This window comes from Cetorhinus maximus, chromosome 2 (genome assembly GCF_964194155.1).
Source record: "Cetorhinus maximus chromosome 2, sCetMax3.hap1.1, whole genome shotgun sequence".
Taxonomy (NCBI): Eukaryota; Metazoa; Chordata; class Chondrichthyes; order Lamniformes; family Cetorhinidae; genus Cetorhinus; species Cetorhinus maximus.
In genome coordinates, this window is record NC_135880.1 from 42,487,849 (window position 1) to 42,500,210 (window position 12,362).

Consider the following 12,362-nt stretch of genomic DNA (forward strand, 5'->3'; position numbering starts at 1 on the left):
TCACCAGCATTACTGTGTCCCCAAAGGTGTGGAGAGAGAAATAACCACCAGGTGATACTCAATGTACTGCCCTCACTTCTTTACACTATAGCAAGTCAATGGAAAAATATAATTGGAAGAGATGTAAATGGGTTGCCAATTTGCTATCGCTCGGTTTACAGTTTAGCTCAAAGCCATAATCTTGCCTTTTATTTGTTTTGGGATGTGAGCATTGCTGGCTAGGCCGACACTTATTGCCATCCTTAATTGACCTTGAGATGGTAGTGATGAGCTGCCTTCTTGAGCCACTGTAGTCCATGTGGTGCAGGTACATCCACAGTGCTGTTAGGAAAAGAGTTCCTAGAATTTGACCCAGTGACAGTGAAGGAACAGTGATATAGTTCAAAGTCAGGATGGTGTGTAGCTTGGAGGCCAACTTGCAGATGGTAATATCCCCATATATCTCCAGCCCTTGTCCTTCCAGGTGGTAGAGGTCGCAAGTTTGGAAGATGCTGTCCATTTCATGCAGGAAGCCAAATCACAGCTTCTTATATATCTTTCATACTTGGATAATCTCCTGTGAAATGTCACGGAAGATTGCCTAAGCATAAAACATTGATTGAAATTTGTAATTTGGTGTTCTGCAACAAATGTGGGCAGTTTCTAATTTTGTTAATTAATAGCTAATAAATCATATTTTATTCAAAAAGCGCCTCATAATCTTTTAAGATAAGATAAATATGACCTGCAGTTGTATAGCACCTTTCACGACCTCGATACATCTCAGGACACTTTATTGCCAGTTGTGTACTTTTGACATGTAGTCACTGTTGTAATGTAAGAAACCATAATTACAACAGGCTGAATTGACCAGCCCTGAGACTGACCTTTTGTGTAATGCAGTATTCGCTCAAGCAGGACTGGGTACTTGGTGATACGTTGGGTAACCAGTAGTATACACTCTGGGACACCAAGGCGTCGGACCAGCAGATTGTTGCTCTGTTGCTATAAAGGATAAACAAATGTAAGCTTATCTTTGTTGCTTTCACATTATTTGGTTTGGCAGAGAAAAGTGATTAATGAGGTCTTACCCTGATAAAGTTTTGGAATTTCTTATTTTGTTGTTGTAGTTCTTTAAAGAAATTGACTGCCTCCTTGTGATGGCTACAGAAATCACCATACGTTTGTTTCAATTTATTGCCATTTTCATCTGTAAACTAAGCACAAAGGATGGTCATTATCAACTAAAGGGACAATCACCTAGAATTTTAAATTTTTTTTAAATTTCCAAACAAAAACCCTGGATGAAAGTTTCTTGCTTGATCCTTTAATCAAGCTAGTCAAAGAGAGATTAAAGGAAAGTAAATTAACTGGTATGTAAACAGGGCTGGATTTTACAGGGCACCATGGTTAAAAAGACAGGCGGAGCCTGCCCACAATCCCAACAGCTGCCCCGCAGCAATTTAACACTGGGGGCAAAGTTCATTATTTCAAAACTTCTGTTCCTTTCTCAGAAAGAAGTCCTACCTTACAGAGCCGACGGGAGTGGTGACCACTACTTGGACTACAGGCGTTCCCACCAGACTGGGGGCCCAGGTAAGCCTGAGCTCGGGGGTCTTGGTGAGGGGTGGTGGAGCTGGGTTCAATAGGCCAAGGGAGAGGATGAAAGTGGGGGAGAATGACCTTGGGGTGGGGGGTTTGTCACTGATGGGCTCAGGGGGCCGGCAAAAGGAGGACCCCTCCACCTTGCCTGAAACCAGAATGTGCAGCTAAGGTTGTCCACCTTCCCACATGGCTTAGGCTTCCCATCGCCCTGGGTAAAGTACTGGCGACGGTAGGATGGAGCCTCAACAGGCGCAAGGGTGAGCGGCCGCCTCTCTCATTCCTCGTAAAATTTCAAACAGTTCTGAGGTGAGGATTGGGGGGGGGAGGTTGCACGGTAGCCAGGCCGCATGCTCGATTTTACATGCTCCCCCACTTTCAAACCCGTTGGCATAATGTCTGACCACATATTTCATAAGCATCACAAAGGGTTTCACATACAATGAGTTACTTTGCTCTTTGTAACTGTTATGCAGGATAAAAGGGAATTTGACAATTGTCAAGGTTTTCGAGGGGAGGAACTGGTGCTGAGCTTTATGCCTCTAAGGCCATAATCATAGAGTCATTATGACAGAGAAGGAAACCATTCGGCTCATCGAGACCATGCCGGCTATCTGTAGAGTAATCCAGACATTTCCATTTTCCTCCTCTAATCCAGCAAATTTATTTCCATTGGACATTTGTGATGCCACATATCCCAGATGATGTCCTGCTATGTACGCCTTAAATTTACAGCTTATTATTCTTATGTGCTTCAGTAGCAATGGTTAAAATTCAGTTTCTAAAGCTGCTCATTTTAAAACCTTGTAGTACATTAGTAACCAAATCCTCTGTATGGTGGCACAGGAAATGATCCGTCTTTGAAATTGTAGAAGCTGAAGTAAAATACCTGGTTTTGGTTATGGGCTAGTTTTGGATGGGAGAGTAAGAGGGATTTGGACCTAACATGCATGTTAAATAGAAACCTGTTGTCTTTGGGTGTGTGCCTTTGCCACCTGCTCAGTTGAGCAGCTTACCAAATCTGTCAACTCCCAGCTGCTCTAGAACAGTAAGTAACCTGAGTCACTTTATTTGCCCATTTGCCTGGTTTCCAAATGGCCCCAAAAGTTTAATTTCGCAACAGAAATCAGAACTTCCAATCCTGATATCACAAGATCCAGGAGACGCTGAGATATTCTTGCAAGATCTCGGGATTTTTGAAATTATGAACATTAAATGGCTAAAGTAATATTTCTTCAAATTTGGCACATTTCCTTTGCTGTCACAGCATTTAACCAAAGCATAGGCTCTTAATTATCCCTTCTTGAGAATTCCCATGATGTACAAATAAGATTTCATAAGTAACCAAGAAGCACAGGCCAATGATTAGCACTGCATTGTATGAAAATGTCTCCGCCCCATAATAGCAGCCATTTAGCTGGAACTTTAGAATTTCTCACATACTATTTTAAGGTTATTTGAATGCAGCTATTGAGGATTTCTACCTTTCCCACAACGCAAACAAAAAAAGTGTTGCAAGGCTAATGGCATTTATTTTCTTTCCTGCTTGCCCAGATCTGTGGCGCAGATAGCTTCATAGGTATTAGGCATCCTGCAGTGCCTGCAGGTGGCATTGCATTGTTCACACGTGAGCGAGAACAATGTGCTGGCAGAGTATTCAACCACAGAAGACTTTACAGGCAAGCCTGAACCTGTCCCCAGCTGCTACCTACACATGCATACTTTCCAACATGACTGACTGAATAATAACTGGAGTGAGGACCCCAGCTGACATATCCTCCCCCTTGATCAAAGCTGCTTAATCCAGTTGTAGCATCCCTAGCTGAGATTTTAGTCAGGGTTGGTGTCAATTAACTTAGCATCATTTGGTGATCAAGCATTGGACCTTTCTGACCTGTATGATTCAGTTCCAATAACACTAACTAGGCCATCATGAGAGCTCCATTTATATTTTAACTTTTAACTTTGCAAACACTTTGGCTTCACTTATTCATACTTTACCTGTTGTAAAAGGATATCACCAATCCTATTGATAAAAAAATTCCTTTCGCTGTCCTCCTCAAAAGATTCCCGCCGTCTCTCTTTCAAGCAGAAGAAAAAGTGCTTGTGAATTTCTAAAAGCTCATCTAAAGAGGGAAACATTTTGTCAATGGTGTTGTGATCTAATTGCAGCTCCTCCTTCATGCCCTTCCTAAAAATGTCTGACATTATCTCCAGGGTCCGAATGTGGTGCATCTCTGTCTGCATCAGCTCTGCAAGGGAAGGAGAAACAATTTAGAGAAATTAGGCTTGAGACTCGGCATCCATCCTATGGGTCTTTACACTGCAGGTGTCAATATAATAACAGGACTTGTTTTTGGGTAGTGAAACCCATCGGTACTAGATTATAATGCAAGCTCTGCAACAGACCTCTCACTGTATAGAATTTTGGGGGTGGTGGGAAGTTCTATGGAGGTGACAGAGGTCTCGGACGCCAGCTTGAGAACCAGTGAGAGACCCGCACTGCGGAAGGCCCACCAGTATTACTGTAATGACGACGTACCATACAGGCTTCAACTAGAAACAGATAACTTTATTACAGAGAGCTTTTTAGATGCTACATGCTTGAACTAGGTCCTCAACAAGAAACCCTCTCGGATTACCCCCACCTGGGGCTTATTGGTCAGAGCCTCCAAGAACAATCACATGACCCCTGATAGGCAATAGGAAAAGCTATACCTTCAATTACTACGTATTCAGAAGAATGGTCTTCCTCAGGGAAGCGTGCTTGCTGCTGTACAACATCTACACGAATGACCAACCTATAGACCGTGTCACACGCCGTTTTATATATGCTGATGACTTATGTGTCACTGCCCAAAGCACTGATTTTAACACCGTTGAGAAAACGCTTTCTGAGGCCTTGGAGGGACTAACATCCTACTATGAAGAAAACCACCTTCGCGCAAACCCATCAAAGACACAAGTTTGTACATTCCACCTCAGAAACCGTGAAGCCAAACGCCAGCTTAAAGTAATCTGGTGTGGAGCAACACTGACGCATTGCAAGCACCCTATCTACTTAGGAGTCACCCTTGACAGATGCCTCACCTTCAAGAACCACATCGAAAAGACAAAGGCAAAAGTGAACGCACGAAACAACATCCTTAATAAGCTCACTAACACAAAATGGGGAGCAAGCTCGAAAACATTGCGAACCGGTGCACTTGCTCTTTGCTATTCCACTGCTAAATACGCCTGCCCTACATGGGAAAGATCTACTCATGCTAAGAAGATGGATGCCGTTCTGAATGCAAGCTGCTCACTTATCACAGGTTGTTTAAAACCAACAAACACCAACAGCCTATATATCCTGGCGGGTATCGCTCCCCTTGATATAAGAAGAACGGTAGCCAGCAAGAAAGAGCAACTCCGTCAAACATCAGATGAGAGGCATCCTCTACATGGTCATACACCTACACCCAGTCGCCTAAAGTCAAGGAAGAGCTTCATGAACAGTGTTGTTCCATTACAATCAACCCCATCTGAAGCCCGCATCGCCTTGTGGTAAGACCGGCTCGCCAGTCTCGAACAACCCCCAGCAATGAAAATTCTACTGGATGAATGCCTTCCCCAGGAGCTAATTGCAACTGGGCAACCTGGAAGTGCCTTAACAGACTTAGGACTGGTGTAGGTCGTTCAAAGGTAAGCAAATGGGGATATACAATCTGCCCGACAACTTGTGAATGTGGAACTGAGCCACAGACTATGCAACATCTCCTGCAATATCTATCGCTAGAGGAACCCTGCACTGTTGCAGATCTTGTCGAATTCAACAACAAGGTGCAAAAATGTGTCCAGTTCTGCCTGGGCCATGTATAAACTGTCCGTGGACACGATAAGAAGAATTCCTACATTTCTCCCCCTTCAGTTTTGTTTACAATTTCTATTTACAGAGAGCATTTGAATATCCCACAACATGTACATATATACAACTCGGGTGATTAAAAATTAAATCTCTGAGGTGGTTTCCTTATTCGGTTAGAGCAGCGTAGTTCTACTACTTGAGGTTCTTCTACTGGATCGACATGATCAGGAACTGCAGCACCAGAAACATCATTAGAAAGTAACAGTTCAGGGTTAGGCAACTCTACAGAGACAACGGGTATGTCTATTCTAGGTCGATCTGTCACCTCAAGGATTAATGGTTCGACGTTAATCACTGGCGGAAGAGCTGGTTGTAGGAATGTCTCTCTACTCCTGAGATGATCCACGTGTTTTCCAACAACTTGGTCTTCCACTTCCAACTGGAAGGACAAGGGACCAGTTTCTGAGACAAGTACGCCAAGAATCCAACGAGGTCCAGTTCCAAAGCCCGCACGAAAACTGTGTCTCCTACAGCAAATCGTCAGCTTTTGCTATGAACATTGTGATTCAAATTTTAATTACCATGATTCTTCTCTACCTTCCCCTCTAAGTTTGGAAACACCAGACTTATCCTCGTATGTAGGCGGCGTTTCTTTAATAATTCTGATGGCATTAAACCTGTGGTTGAATGAGGCATTGTATGATAATTGAGAAGAGAGCAGGAAAGTCAAGTTTCTCCAGTACCTTCAGATAACCTTTTTGTTCGAGATTTGAATGTTTGCACAGCTCTTTCAGCTAAACCATTTGATGAGGGATGATGCGGTGCTGTTTTAATATGTCTGAGTCCATTTAAACTCAGGAATCTCTGAAACTCCATACTGGTAGAGACTGTACTGTTATCTGAAACGATGACTTCCGGTAGGCCATGTATACTAAAACATTGACGCAGATTTTCAATAATTGTGCTCGACGTTGGTGATCTGACTTCATACACATCCATCCATTTAGGATGTGCATCTATGATCAACAAAAACATGGTACCTAAGAATGGTCCTACATAATCAACATGTAGTCTAACCCAGGGTCGACCAGGCCTCTCCCACGGATGCAGTGGAGCTGAAACAGGCAACTTCTGCTGTTACTGACAATGTAGACAGTGCTAGACCATGCTTTCAATGTCAATGTCAATGCCTGGCCACCAGACATAGCTTATCGCAAGCATTTTCATCTTCGATATGCCTGGATGTGCACTGTAAAGCTCTGTCAAGAGTGGTTCTTCTCCTTGCGAAGGGATGGCAACTCTTGATCCCCACAACAAAATTCCATCTTGACAACTTAACTCATTTTTCAGGCATGCAATGGTCTCATTTCTTTAGACACTGGTAAATTTGACCATCCTTGCAATACAAAGTCTCTGACTTTCGGCAAAATTAGATCTCTGTTCATCCAATCCCTAATTTGCTTCAAACACACAGGTGGAGAATCCAAGAAATTCAATACAAGCACAATTTCTTGTAGCACAGAAGCATGTACAATGCTAACTGGTAATGGTAGATGACTGAGTGCATCCCCATTTGCAATATGTAAGCCAGGACGGTGCATAAAGGTATACTCATATGCAGATACTATCAAAGGCCAATGTTGAATTCTTGCTGATGCTATTGACAGAATTGCCTTATCCTGACTGAATAAACCCATAAACGGTTTATGGTCCAACACAATGGTGAAATGTCGTTCATGCAGATACTGGTGGAATTTTTTCACTCCGAATATCACCGATAAACTTTCCTTTCCTAGTTGGGAATTACCCTTCTCGGTTGCAGAGGGGATTCTGGAGACATAGCCAATTGGCCTTTCTGATCCACCTTCCATCCGATGTGATTACACAGCTCCCACAACATAAGGAGATACATCACATAATACCAATTCTTTTGAGGGGTCATAATGTACCAAAAACATGATGACTGTAATAGCTTCTTGACCTTCACAAAGGCTTCTCCCTGTTGTGAATTCCATGACCAACGGTGATTCTTTTTTAACAACAAGTGTAATGGTGCTAACACTGTTGACAGGTTTGGCAAGAAGCGGCTATAATGCCCACAAAAGATTTGAGTTCAGTTACACTGGATGGAGAGGGCACCTTTTTGATTGCCCTAACTTTCTCTTCTATTGGACTCAAGCCCATGGCATCCACCCTGTGAGCCAGGTAAGTTACTTCTGGTGCTTGGAATGTACATTTCTCTTTCTTTAATCATACACCAGCTTCCAAGAATCTTTGCAGCACTTCTTCCAGGTTCGCCAAATGTTCAGTTTCAGTTGACCTTGTGATCAGAACATCATCGAGGTATATACTACTACTTGGGGAAGTCCTTACAAAAGACTCTCCAGTGTCCTTTGGAAGATTGCACACGCAGACGATACTCCAAAGGGTAGGCAAGCATATTGATACAGACCCTTGTGCGTGTTGATGGTTATATACCCTCTAGATGTGCTATCCAGCTCTAGCTGTTGGTATGCATGGCTCATGTCCAGTTTGGAATAGGATTTGCCTCCAACTAGCTTTGCACACAAGTCGTCTATCTTCGAGATAGGATATTTATCTAGTTTGGCTGCCCTGTTCACGGTCAATTTATAGTCCTCACGAATGCGTATAGTTTGGTCTGGCTTCACCACTGGGACTATGCACGCTGCCCATGCTGAAAATTGGACAGGTTGGATGATGCCTAGCTTCTCTAACTGGCACAGTTCTGCATCCACCTTCTCCTTTAAGGCACAAGGCACTGGTCTGGTCTTAAAGAAACGGGAGTGTCATCTGAGAATCCACATATATTTTTGCTTGGAAGCCTTTTAACTTCCCTAATTTGTCAAGAAATACACTATCATTTTTCTTTATCAGTTCAGGAACTCCTCCTGTTCTCAAGTGAAATATTTCAGACCAGTTGAGCTTGATTTTTTGTAACCAGTCTTGGCCCAGAAGACTAAGTCACCTGTCACTATGATCACTGGAAGCTGGGCTGTCTGTTGCCAATAGGACACAGGTACTGTGGCATTGCCCTTTACCTGTATGGATTCTCCAGTGTATGTCTTCAATTGAGCCGTTGTTCGCTCAGATTCAGTGGCTAGGTACCTTCATTTAGGTACTTAAATGTGCGCTCTCCCACTACTGTGGTTGAGGCTCCCGTATCCACACCCATTATTAGTGACTTCCCATTCACTTGGATTGTGACAGTAATATGTTCGGTTTTTACAGCTGTGACGTTGCACAGGGAGTAGATGTCGGTATCGGCAGCTTCAGGTTCTGTTGCATTATTCAATTCAATCATATTGGTTTAATGCCTCATGGGCCGTTTCAATTTCGCCCTGCATTGCTTTATTGCGTGACCTTTCTTATGGCAGTATTGGCATTCTGCCTCCTTGAATCTGCAGGTGTCTGGTATGTGTTCACCCCCACATCTATAACAGATTAGCCTTGGAGTCACTGCTGAAATGCTTCTACTATACCTTTTTGTTTTTCTAACAGTGGACATTTTCTCTCACTTCGCTACTGTGTCTCTGGTTTTTGAGCCACACCCAGTGGTAGGTTCCCATCCACATGAAGAACAGCGCCATGTTGTACGTGTTGTAAAGCTTGCGAGTCTCTTGCGGCACTTCCCATGGCTAGTGCTATTTCCACGGCGGGCTTCAAATCAATATTGACTTCTGCGAGTAAATGGCGCTGAATGGCGTTGTCATAAACTCCACCAACTAATCGGTCCCGCAGCATATCTTTGCGTGTGTTTCCAAAGTCGCAGTGTTCAGTTAACTGTTTCAACTTCGCTATATAGGTTGCGACGGACTCACCTGGAGCCCTTACTCTGGAATTAAACTTAAATCTCTGCATTATTACGGATGGCGGGGTCCACTAATTTATTAAAGGACTTAGAATTGGGCGCGTTCAGGGCCGCCAGGCTGCGGATGAGATTGATGTCTTGCTACCACATACGTTCAAAAGGATTGCTTTCTGTTTCTCCTCCGCGGTAATTTCATTGCTACAACATAAAAACCAAGGCACTCTACATACTGGCTCCAGTCTTCCATAGTTGCATTGTAAGGATTGATTCTGGCGAAAAGTGGCATGACTGGTGAGTATTCATTTCTTTTTTCTTAAGATTTGTTGTACTCATGTTCACAAGGCAAGGTGCAGCGTCAGAGCTATTTTACCGCTATTTTACCCTCATCGCCAAATGCAATGTCTTGACGTACCGGACAAGTTTCAAATAGAAACAGGTAACTTTATTACATAGAGCTTTTTAGATGCTACATGCTTGAACCAGGTCCACGACAAGAAACCCCGCGGATTACCCATGCTTAGGGCTCATTGGCCAGAGCCTCCAAGAACAATCACGTGACCCCTGATGGGCAGTAGGAAAGGCTACACACCTTCAATTACTACAATGACATGCCAATCAGGCAGCAGAGAGGTCACCAGCACACGGTGTGCTTTTCCAAGGAATGCAGAAAGTTAGCATGCAGTATCAGCAAGCAATTAGGAAGGCAAGTGGTATTATGGTCTTTAAGAGGATTACAGTACAAGAATACGGAAGTTTTGCTACAGTTGTGCAGGGCATTGGTGAGGCCACACATGGAGTACTGTGCACAGTTTTGGTTTTCATGTTTAATGAAGGATATACTTGCAATGAAGGCGACACAGCAAAGGTTTACTAGGTTGGGAGAGGCGGTGGCGCTGTGGTATTGTCACAGGACTAGTAATCTAGACACCCAGGGTAATGCTCTGGGCACCTGGGTTCGAACCCTGCCATGGTGGAATTTGAATTCAATAAAAATCTGGAATTAAAAGTTTAATGATGATCACGAAACCATTGCTGATTGTTGTAAAAACCCATCTGGTTCACTAATGTCCTTTAGGGAAGGAAATCTGCTGTCCTTACCTAGTCTGGCCTACATGTGACTCCAGATCCATTGCAATGTGATTGACTTTTAAGTGCCCTCTGAACAAGGGCAATTAGGGATGGGCAATAAATGCTGGCCAAGCCAGTGACACCCACATCCCATGAATAATAAATAAAAGATTGGTTCCTGGGATGAGTGGGTTGTCCTATGATGAGAGGCTAAGTAAATTAGACCTATACTTGCTGGAGTTTAGACGAATAAGAAGTGATCCAATTGAAACATATAAGATTCTGAATGGACTTTTCAGGGTAGACACAGAGGTATTTTCCCTGACTAGGGAATCTAAAGTGCAGGGGCAGATTCTCAGGATAAGGGGCCAATCACTTAAGACTGAGATGAGGAGAAATTTCTTCACTCAGGGGGCTGTGAATCTTTGGGTTTGCCTAACCTGGGAGGTTGTCGGTGCTCCATCATTGATTATATTTATGGCTGAGTTAGACAGGTCTTTTAGCCTTTCAGTGAATCAATGGATATGATAAGCAGGAGTAGAAAAGAGGCAGAAGATCAGCCATGGTCATATTGAATGGCGGAGCGGGTTTGAAGGGGCTGTATGGTCCACTCCTGCTTGTATTTCTTATGTTCTTATGAAATGTAGGTCTAGAGGATATAAGTGTACGTTAACATATAGTAAATTAAAACAGGTATCAAGAAATATTTTTATCAAAGACTGATAAATGTTTTGAATAATCTACCTGGCATGTTTGTATAAGCAAAATATCACTGGATACTATGGTGAAGAACTAGAAAAATGGAACAATTAATTTCACTGGGTCAAATGGTCTTTCTCAAACATTTCTTAGGCCCTCATGTGCAGAAAATGTCATTTTAAAATTCTCAGAATGAACAACGCAGGAAAAATAAAATCACTTGGACAATTCTTTAATATTTTCCAATGGTTTGAAAGCACCAAATAGCACCTAACATTCACTTAAATAAAACAATCCCAAAACAAAATTAAACATCTTTGATGAATGCTAGCTGGTGCACAATCAACCACTAATCCAACATGATTAAAATAGTACACTCACCATATATAACATCTTGTCTCTTTATCAGATCTTTCTGTTGTTTACTACTAAATGCATGATCGACGGCAAGGCTCCAGGACTCAGCTTTAAATTCCTGTGCATCAAACTCAAGGTCTCCACGCATTGAAGGGACCACATTATCTGGTAAAATAGAGTGTTAAAGTTGGAGACTTCCAAAAAATATTTCACCTGGAAGTTAGTTGAACATCAGTAAATTTTTGCCTAGTGCTCCCAGCGATTCTGAGTGCACATTGCGCCAAGGCCTACCCACCTACCAACACCTCAGTGTCCCAGCAGTCTCTTTCTTTACTCTTAAATAAACCAATAACAGGTAAACAAATGATCAACCCCTTTGAATTGAGGTACTGAAAAATTATTGCAACAAAAGTAAAAATGCTAACAGAATCTTATCAAATTAAAATAACATTTCTGAGGTTGATGATGCACTCCTGCAACCCCCCCACCCCCACAGCTCTCACCGGTCACAGAACAGTCCCTTTTTAATACCCTTTTGTGTAAATCAAATCAACGAATAAATAAATTTACAAATTGACAGCCAAGGGGGACTATAACAAAAAACAAATCTTTAAAGGAAACGTATCAAATTTAATTTAAAATAATATTTTGGGGTGCAATGGATTCACTCCAGCCCCAGCAGTGCCCATTGGTTGCGGAGGACCTCAAACATACCAGTGGACACCTGAGCTCCCTCTCCAAAGACACTCAAGCGCAGACATAACCACAGAAAAGGGGCAGGCAGTCAGATCGAACAACCCCCTCAAGTCAATATCTCTATATATACTCTTTTTGAAACCAATAAACAAATATAAACTAATTAACTAATTAAAGGGGCACTGTAACAAAAGACAAAACTTTAACAGAAGACATAATAAATTAAGTTAAAATGTCATTTCCGGGACCAACGATGCACTCCAGCCCTTGCGGCACCCACCGGTC

At 42.6% G+C, this 12,362-nt stretch overlaps 1 protein-coding gene across 7 annotated transcripts in view; it reads right to left on the reverse strand.

The window, feature by feature from the left end:
• Positions 1-12,362, reverse strand: part of arhgef28a (Rho guanine nucleotide exchange factor (GEF) 28a) — a 551,732-nt gene that overhangs the window by 171,688 nt on the left and 367,682 nt on the right. For all 7 annotated transcript variants that reach the window (XM_078564027.1, XM_078564009.1, XM_078564018.1 and 4 more), the window contains 4 exons: positions 11,406-11,546; positions 3,583-3,833; positions 1,071-1,196; positions 867-984 (listed from right to left, as the gene is read on the reverse strand). In XM_078564027.1, coding sequence (XP_078420153.1) covers positions 867-984; positions 1,071-1,196; positions 3,583-3,833; positions 11,406-11,546 — 636 coding nt within the window. The remainder of the gene's footprint in view (positions 1-866; positions 985-1,070; positions 1,197-3,582; positions 3,834-11,405; positions 11,547-12,362) is intronic.